Below are 9,307 nucleotides of genomic sequence, written 5' to 3'. Positions count from 1 at the left end.
GATGTATATGTGTACAGGTCAGAAGAGAATGTCAAATATCTTGGAACTGGAGTTATGGATGGCTGTGAGCCACCAAATGGGTGCTGGGAATTGAACCTGGGTCTACTGTAAGAGCAATACGTGCTTTAAACCACTGAGTCATCTCTCCAGTTCCTCCACTTCATTTTTTGAGACAGGGTCTCTCACTGAATCTAGAGATAACCAAGTCAGGAAGAACGGCTGGCAGACAAGCTCTGGGGATCCTCCTGTCTCTGCCTCCCCAGCACTGAGGTTAGGGACACACACTGTCATGCCCAGATTTTTATGTACGTGCTGTGGATCTGAATTTAGGTCCTCATTCTTGTGCAACAAGCACTTTATAGACTGAGCTGTCTCCACAGCCCTCCTTCTCTCTTCCTCTCTGCCGGGGTCTCTCAGATCTCCTTGATAATGATTGCTGGGTTTTCACATGTTCTCTGCATGAAGGGGTTAAACTCTCCCACTCTCACAACTGAGTTTAGGTTTCATTTCTCTGAGAAGGGCAAAACAGCTGTCTCTCCCATGAAGGACCAGGCCATTTATCCACAATATCCTTGCACTCAGGGATGGGAGAGAACAAACACAGGCCTAAGTCAGGTCAGCCTCACAAGGTCTCAAGGACAAATCCTTCTGAGTCACCTCCCAATTTGCCCAAGGTTGTTTAAATATGTGCAAAAATGATAAGACTAAACCTCAGCCAATTAAAAGTACACCAGTGTTACTGTTGCTTGCTTAACCAATTGTGTTTGAGAATGTTTGAGATGATCTAACCATCCCTGAAACTCCTCTAACTATGCTTAACAGGAGCCTGTAGGCTTCTTTGTGGGTCATCGCCATTTTCTACAGGTGAACGACCCCTGCATGATGAAATGTTAATAAACGCTCTTTGCTTTTCCATACTATTTTCCTCCAGCGTTTCCTAGGACCTTTACATGCAGACAGGAAGACTCAGGACACCTGCAGTGCTTGGTTCCTCTTCTGTGGGCTGACATCTGTTGATTCTCTGCAGCTTTCCTAGTTCCTCTAAAGCTTTGCCTGCTGGAGTCCTCCCTTTGCTCACTCACAGTAGCCCGGGCCGTCAGCTGGGATGCTGCTGCCCCGACTGCTTCCCCTGCTCTGGGTGTGTGAGTGGATATCTGGAAACGACTTTCTTCTCCCTAGAATCTGGGAAGACATGGAACGTACATATGGGACATTCGAGCTGAAATTGCAGTCCAGCCTCGTGACAGTGCAGGAGGGTCTGTGTGCTCTTGTGCCCTGTACATTCTTTGAGCCCTCCTTGAAATCAAGTTCAGACACTGTCTTTGGCTACTGGTTCCGTGCAGGAGCGAATACAGACACTGATTTACCAGTGGCTACAAACAACCCAAATAAATCGGTGCAGAAGACTCAGAGCCAGTTCCACCTCTTGGGGGACCCAAGTACCAATGACTGCTCGCTGGACATCAGAGATGCACAGAGGAGTGACAGCGGTTCTTACTTCTTCAGGATGGAAAAAGGAAGTGTAAAATGGAATTACTACATGAATGAGCTCTCTGTGGAGGTGACAGGTAAAGTATTGGCTCCACGTTGGCCACAGGAAGCTCATGGGTGCCACAAAGCAGGGCTTGGATCCCAGCCTGAGAGTCACTGGGGACAAAGCAGGGTAATGGAGGAGTTGGATCAGAACCTGGGCTTCTCAATGGCTGTACTTCACCCCCATCCTGATCCTGCATGTCTTTCTCTCCTCACCAGCCCTCACTCACACCCCCAGCATCGAAATCCCACAGACGTTGAAGCTTGGCCATCCTAGTAAAGTGACATGCTCTGTGCCTTGGGCCTGTGAGCGAGGGACACCTCCCATCTTCTCCTGGATGTCAGCTGCCATCACATCCCTGGGCCCCAGGACCACCGTTTCCTCGGTGCTGACCCTCACACCCAGACTCCAGGACCATGGCACCAACCTCATCTGTCAAGTGACCTTCCCGGGAGCTAATGTGACTGTTCAAAAGACTGTCCAGATCAATGTCACCTGTGAGTTCAACCCAGGGCTGGGATCCATGGTGGCTGTGTCCTGGGTCATAGTTGGACTGGGGACTAAGGTAGACACAGGCCCCATGTCTCTCATACATTCTGTGCTTTCTGGACAGTTATGGGAAATGGTACTGAAACCTGAGATATTAACATTTTTGTTTTGTTTTGTTTTTTGTTTTTCCAAGATACTCCACAGAACTCCACAACCCATGTCTCTGGAGGAGCTGGCCCAGGTAAGGGGAGTCATCTTGGGTTGGAGGAACAGGATCTCTAAAGCTCAGAGCAGGGTCCATCCCTCCTTACCCTGAACACAAAGAGCCCCTTCTTGGAAAACTAGTGACTCTCCTCACCCACAGTGCATTCAAGTACCATTCAAGAGCACCTGTCCTCGTCTATTCCTCAATTCTTTGGGCTTCTGGGCACTCCAGGCCATTACAGGGATAGGCCAGCATTCACAAAATAGAATAACACACTCCAGACACTTTTAGTCCACTTGTGGATCTGCCAGAAACCTCAGCACTTGAGTCTGTCAAGAACTTTGATCTTCATGTGTGTGCAAAAGACAGAGCCATATGAGCAAACATTCAGAGCACACACAGAAGTTCAGTCCCCTTCTCAGGACAGACCAGTCCCCTTCTCAGGACACACAGTACCAAGCTTTCGTTTTTCCACTTGTGGCCTGACAGGACTCAGGATATCAGCAGCCTAACGGCTTTTGTTCTCCAGGACTCTTGTCCACACTGATTGGATCCAGTACTGTGGACATTTTGTACTATTGGGCAGCAATTCCACTGATGTCATTCTGCTAAAAGCAATGTGTAGTGAGTGAATAGTTTTCCATCTACTTCCACAAGTGTGTGTCTCTCTGTCTGTCAGTGTGTCTGTCTTTCTGTCTATATGTCTGAATTACTAATTCCCAAATGCAAAGTGCAGCTGGATCTGGTGTCTTTCTGATATAGAGAATGATAACCAAGTGTTTCTTCATGGCTGCTGGACAGTGGAACATCCCCAACAGGGAGCTAGGAGAGTGTGTACTTCCACCGAGGCAGGGGGAGCAAAACCTTTTTGTTTTGTTTTGATTTTTGGTCCTACAGACTGATCCTAGGATGAGCATTGACCCACCCCCTGTCCCTGGGAATCTTTTGGATATTTATCAGTATCAGGAGAAGTTTGCTACTGCCTTGGGCTTATTTATGCACTTTGATCAGACATAAGGACAAAGAAAATGTAGGGATGAGGAGCTAGCTCAGGGAGTAAAGAGCTCGCCTTGCAGGGACCTGAGTTCAAGTCCCCAAATCCACATTTCATACAGAGACAGAAAGAAGGAGAGAGAGAGAGAGAGAGAGAGAGAGAGAGAGAGAGAGAGAGAGAGAGAGAGAGCTGGGTACTGTGGCATGTGCTTGTAATTCCACTGCTGGGGAGATGAAGACAGGCTCACTGGCTTAACCAGATTGTTAGCTAGATATTAACAAATTGAATTGCAGACCATTGAGCAACCCTGTCTCAAAAAAAAAAAGATGGATACTTGACCATTTGATTCTCTTCTGAGAAATATGAGCTTAAAATTCTGTGACTATTATGAGCTGGGTTGTTGAGATCTTGGTACTTGATTTTTGAGGAAGGTTCTCACTATGCTACCAGGATGGCCTCAAGCTCAGAGGTATACCTGCCCTTGTCTCCCAAGGGCTGAGATTAAAGGCATTTGACTTCCTTGTAATTTTAAGCCGTAAGAGTTCTTCTCTGGAGGCTGGAGAGATGGCTTAGTAGTTAAGAGCATTGGCTGTTCTTGCAGAGGACCTGGGTTCTGTTCTCAGCACCCACATGGTAGTTTGTAGCTGTCTGTCACTCCAGTTCTAGGGGATCTCACAACTTCTTTGGACTTCAGAGGGCATCAGGCACTCATGTGTGCACATACATACATACATACATACATACATGCAGGCAAATAAAAATTTTAAAGAGTTCTTTTTGTGTGCTTGCCATTGCTACAATACGCAAACATGCCCTCTAGTTCTGTAAGTCCTTGGTATTTTCAATTGCAATTGTTGGTTTTGATTTTTGATGCAGAATCTTGCTGTGTAACCCAAGCTGGCTTTGAACCCATAGTCCTATTGCTTCATCCTTCTGAGTAGTGGGATTATAGATGGCCACCATGCCTCTGTGACAGAAGCTTTAATTATGAAAGAGAGTGATTTCGTTCTGATATATTGTTGGCAACAGAGTGAGGGAGTCAGGGAGGCTTGGGCTAATGCAGTCTCAGGCCTGGGATGCAGGGAGATTTGGAAGACAGTGTCTAAGTGCTTCTGAGAAAGAGAACTATGTCTGGGATTAGCAGGTAAATTCAGGTCCATCCACATTTTTTCAGGGAAATCAGGGCCCCTGGCAGAAGTGGTTCTGGTGGCCATGGGAGAGGCTGCTATCAAACTCCTGATTCTTGGGATCTGCTTCCTCTTCCTCAGGTGAGTGTTGCTCCTGGGACAAAGCAGAGGTGTGAGGAGGGCAGAGACACAAGACTGAATCTTAGATTACTAGTGCTGGGAGATCAGATGGGGGTCTTAAGGGTTGGGATCCAGGCAGGGACCTCCTGGGTACTGACAATTCTTCACCATGTGGCAGCTGGGGGAGTGTATTAATCAGAGTTCTCTAGAGAAACAAAACTGATAGAATGTAAGTACACACACACACACACACACACACACACACACTGGATTTATTAGAGTGGATTACAGGTTACAGTCTATGGTCTGACTATTCCAACAATGACTGTCTCCTGACAGAAAGTCTAAGAGTCCAATATTTATCCAGTCCACGAGGCTGGATGTCTCAGCTGGTCTTCAATATACACTGAAATCCCAAAGAAGTAGACTCTGATACCAGTGGAGGAATGGCCTTGCCAGGCAGAGTGAGAACAAGCAGGCAAATATCAAGAGCTTCCTTCTTCTATGTCTTTTATATATAGTGCCACCAGAAGGTGTGGCCCAGATTTAAGGTAGATCTCCCCACCTCAAAAGATCTGGTGGGTCTTCCCACACTAAATGAGTCAATCAAGAAAAATCCCCCTCAAGAGTGCCCAGCCATTTGGCTTAATTCCAGATGTAGTCAACATGACAACTAAGAGCAGCCATCACAGGAAGAAGGCTGTCTTCCACCGCTGGGTCCTGTGGTCTGGGTGTCTATCTCTCTCCCAACCACCCTTGTAGCCTATAACCGGGGTTCAGGGGAGGTCGCTGCTGCCCTTGGTCCCCTACGTGCCCACACTGAAGGCTCTGGTCTCCTCACTCAGCATGAAATCCCAAAGGAAGAAAGTGGAGCAGCCAGCACCCCAGGTGGATTACACAGAAACTGTCATGGATTAGTCTTTCAGGTGAGTGATGTGGGATCCCAGCATCTGATGTCCTTCAGGACTCTTCCCTGTGATGGACCCAGTACGACCTGGCTTAGCATGGCCACTGGTGACCCGCTACTCTCCCCTGAGCCTGCATCCCTGATGGGTCCCATGATGCTCCTGGATCCGCAGCCCCATCTCTTTCCGGAGCTAGCTGTGGCTCTCTACTGTCACCTCTCTTCACTCTTCACCCCATGACCCATATGGACCCCCTTTATTCACCCAATCTTGATCATCCCTGAACCTGAGCTTTCCCTGGTCACTGACTCTCCCTCACCTCCTGCCTCTGTAACCGGGCCCCAGAACTTAGTAGGCCTCCAGACCTTAAGCACAACTGACTCCATGATGGGAGTACCATTCAGACCAAAGAACTCAGCACATGGTCAGTACCACCTACCAAAATGAAAACAAAGATCTAATCCATCAAAGTCCATAGTTATGGAAAAGTCTCTAAAGGTACTAGCCTTGCCTTTTGGCTTCTATAATTCTGCTTCTAGCTAACTGTTCTTGTTAACCAAAGTATGTTAAACCAGAACAGTGTTTTTGTGCTTAAAAGCTCACACTAAGAAACTCTTGGTGCTACACTGGGATCCCAAACACCCAGTGTAGTCTCTGGCCAGCTAATATAGATTTTCTATTGGCTTAAATCAAGCAGTCTTCTCTGATGGATACCCACAACATTTCGGGAGGTTCCACCAAGATCCCCATAGACCAGACCTTGAGACACTGGGGGTCTCAGAGCCCCTCAAAATGGGAAAGAGTGTGATTTTCAAAGAACTCCCCGGGGGTACCCAACCTAGTTCCAAGTACCCATGACTCCTTTTCATCAATCACTGTCTAACACTTCAAATGAATCTGACATCTCCACCCCAAAATGAAACACATTAGAAAGTTGCCTTGTCTGTCACCTGCAGAAGTAAGTCTAATGAAGGTGCCTTCTGTGTGGACACATAGGAGGTTAGATGTAACTGCTGATCCAGTGTCCTGGAACCATGTGAGATATCACTGGATTCCCACTGTCCAGGGTGTTTGGTGTGTGATGGCCACCCCTGGCTATTCTTTCTCTCTCTCTCTCTCTCTCTCTCTCTCTCTCTCTCTCTCTCTCTCTCTCTCTCTCTCTCTCTCTCTCTCTCTTTCTTTCTCTCTGGGGGGAGGGTATGGTGAAGGGGGAGGTTCTATGAGTTTCTGTCAGTTCTGTTTCCTTGTATTGACCAGTGACTTTCTTTGGTGTGAGAATCCCCTGCCTTAAGACCTGTGCCCCCTCCTGTTGGAGACCCAAATCCTTTTGTCTCTGCCAGGTTTCCCAGAGACCCCACCCCACCCCATCCCACCCCACCCAAAGAAAAAGCCTTCACCCGTCTGCCCCACTCCAGGAGTGAAAGTGCTTGCTTGTTTTTTTGGTTGACTCCTGCTCAGGGTTGGTCCATGTGTGGAGTTGGGGAGGCGCTGGACCTCCCATCCTGGGTTCCTGCCATCTAATTGGAATTCATAAGGGAGGGGAAATACCTTCTCCCGGTGAGTGTTCCCTCTGCTCTGTGCTGGCCCTAGGGAAGAGGGAAAGTTCCCCTGGGGAGAGCCCAGAAGAAAAGAGAAAATTCTGCTCCGTTCTCTTCATGATTTATGTTTTCTTTTCAACTAGTGATCTGTGTAGCTAGAGTTTTCCTGCCTGGCCCACAGTCAGGACAAATCTCTCTCACCTGCCAGTCCTACAACCTCTCAGACCCAACCAAGTAAACACAGAGACTTATATTGCTTACAAACTGTATGGCCGTGGCAGGCTTCTTGCTAACTGTTCTTACAGCTTAAATTAAACCGTTTCCATTAATCTATACCTTGCCACGTGGCTCGTGGCTTACCAGCATCTTCACATGCTGTTTGTCATCGTGGCAGCTGGCAGTGTCTCTGACTCAGCCTTCCACTTCCCAGCTTTATTCTCCTCCTTGTCCCGCCTACACTTCCTGCCTAGCCAATGGCCAATCAGTGTTTTATTTATTGACTAATCAGCAACACATTTGCCATACAGAACATCCCACAGCAGATCTGTATAGTTGAAAAACTCAGAACTCACCATTCTCTGAAAAAAAATGGAGAAAAACCACCCCTGGACCAGACTGGGGTATCACTGCCAGACAATGCAGCCTGGACAGAGTAGGTTTTCCCTTATGTCCAACACTGAACAAGGAGACTTTAACAATTTCCTCCTTCCTCTGCTTTGCCTCAGGTCTGCTGCGTCCCAGATAGGAAGGGACTTATGCCCTATGAGATTATACTTGGAAGACCTCCCCCACTGCTTCCCAGGCTCAGAGACCAGCCGTTGGCAGAACCCTCTGACCCTTTTTCTCAAGTCACAGCGGGCCCTCCAGTCCTCAAAAAAAGGATATGATACTCCCTGGGCTATCCAAGAGACCCAGCTGACCTCCGAGTACCAGTTTCCCCTTGTTGGAGTCTGCTGATACTCTCTGGTTCATGCAGGTAGCCAAAGGGGCACTGGAACCAACTTGGAAATGACCCTACAGGTGATCCTCTCCATTCCTATGGCTGTAAAGGTAGCTGGCATTACGTGGCGGATCCACCACACCCAGGTCAAGAAAGTGGAAGCCATGGATGATGATACCAAATGGATTGTCTCTGGACTATGGACCCATTAAAATTAAGTTTCATTGGGCCCCAGGCCCTTCCACTCCCTGCCCCTCTACCTCCTCCCGAGTCTTATACTTTGTTCTATGGGTATGAGTATAGGGTTATGGTCTGACCCCCATGGCCCGCAGGCCCAGGGCCCTAGGAACTGAGAAAGACAGATACAGGAAAGGTATTAGCTAGTTGACTATAGACCAGCAACCCATATTCATCTTGACCTTTGCTCACTGATGCCCACTTTAAGTGTTTGGTTGTATTGGAAAAAAGCAAAGATATGAAGGTTTATCTTTGGAGACAGAAATACAGAGTTTACAATTCCATGCATGCCCTGAGGCTGGGCCCCTTAGTTGCCAGGAACAAGGGAGTTTCCAATTCAAAAATTGCAGTTGTAAAACTGAGACTTCCTGAAAAATCCTTTGAAAAGATTCTGGTCTTTGGAAAACCTGGAGAATCACTCTATACCATAGGAAGGGATAAAGTTATTCATTCCCAGCCAGAAATCAGTCAGGATTGCTAGTTATGCTTAGATACTCAGCCCCCATACTACATAGGATAGGAACTAACCAGATTGTCAGCCAATTGAGTGACAAAACTCACTGTGACTGGGGTAGCACAAATTAACATTAGAAGACTTACAAGAGACTAAAACTTGTCTAACATCCTAAACCTTTAACCTAGGCACTTCCCCTTATTCTGATGCCTGTTATTCGGCCTTGTGGGTTAACTCATCTGGACAACAGCAACATAAGCAAGCCCCTGAGACTAGTTGGTGGGCGTGTACCAATGGTTTGACTAAGTGTGCCTCTTCTGATGCTTTCCAAACCAAGTAGACAGGTTGACCAGGACCTAGAGGTATTAAAAGTTTCTGTTTCTGGGTTAAAACAACAGTTAGATTCCCTTGCAGAAATGATCCTAGGGAGTTGGAGAGGCTTAGACTTACTGCTCATGAGATAAAGGGAACTATAAATGGCTTTGGAAGAAACCTATTGTTTCTATGCTAATTAATCAGGAGTAATTAGAAAAAAAAAATCTTGTCATGGCTGGAAAAAACTCAAAAAGAGAAGAAACAAAGACAGAAACTGAATAATTAATACCAGTCTCTGTTCTTTTGGTCCCCCTGGCTAGCTACTCTGCTATCAGCACTGGCCTGGTCTTTAATTCTCATTCTGATTGGATTAATAGTAGGGCCCTGCATCTTAAACTAAAACAGGATGAGCCCATGATTTGACTCATTCACTGAGACCAGTGGGGAAT

General features: G+C 47.1%; 1 protein-coding gene across 1 annotated transcript; it reads left to right on the top strand.

The window, feature by feature from the left end:
* The first annotated feature begins 1,105 nt into the window (after positions 1-1,105).
* Positions 1,106-5,387, top strand: LOC128095186 (myeloid cell surface antigen CD33-like). The gene is made up of 5 exons (XM_052713958.1): positions 1,106-1,568; positions 1,753-2,031; positions 2,217-2,264; positions 4,397-4,490; positions 5,315-5,387. Exons 1-5 carry the CDS (start codon positions 1,106-1,108, stop codon positions 5,385-5,387), a joined length of 957 nt encoding a protein of 318 aa, XP_052569918.1.
* Positions 5,388-9,307: the final 3,920 nt, after the last annotated feature.

Source organism: Peromyscus californicus, unplaced genomic scaffold (assembly GCF_007827085.1).
Source record: "Peromyscus californicus insignis strain IS unplaced genomic scaffold, ASM782708v3 Scaffold_4__1_contigs__length_199733344, whole genome shotgun sequence".
NCBI classification, from domain to species: domain Eukaryota; kingdom Metazoa; phylum Chordata; class Mammalia; order Rodentia; family Cricetidae; genus Peromyscus; species Peromyscus californicus.
This window is presented reverse-complemented; position numbering and strand designations above follow the sequence as displayed.

Excerpts from the sequence above, each read along its gene's own strand:
- LOC128095186 (XM_052713958.1), top strand. The coding sequence starts at position 1,106 with ATGCTGCTGCCCCGACTGCTTCCCCTGCTCTGGGTGTGTGAGTGGATA. Across the intron at positions 1,569-1,752 it reads GCTCTCTGTGGAGGTGACAG|CCCTCACTCACACCCCCAGC; the intron begins GTAAAGTATTGG and ends TCTCCTCACCAG. Across the intron at positions 2,265-4,396 it reads CTCTGGAGGAGCTGGCCCAG|GGAAATCAGGGCCCCTGGCA; the intron begins GTAAGGGGAGTC and ends ACATTTTTTCAG.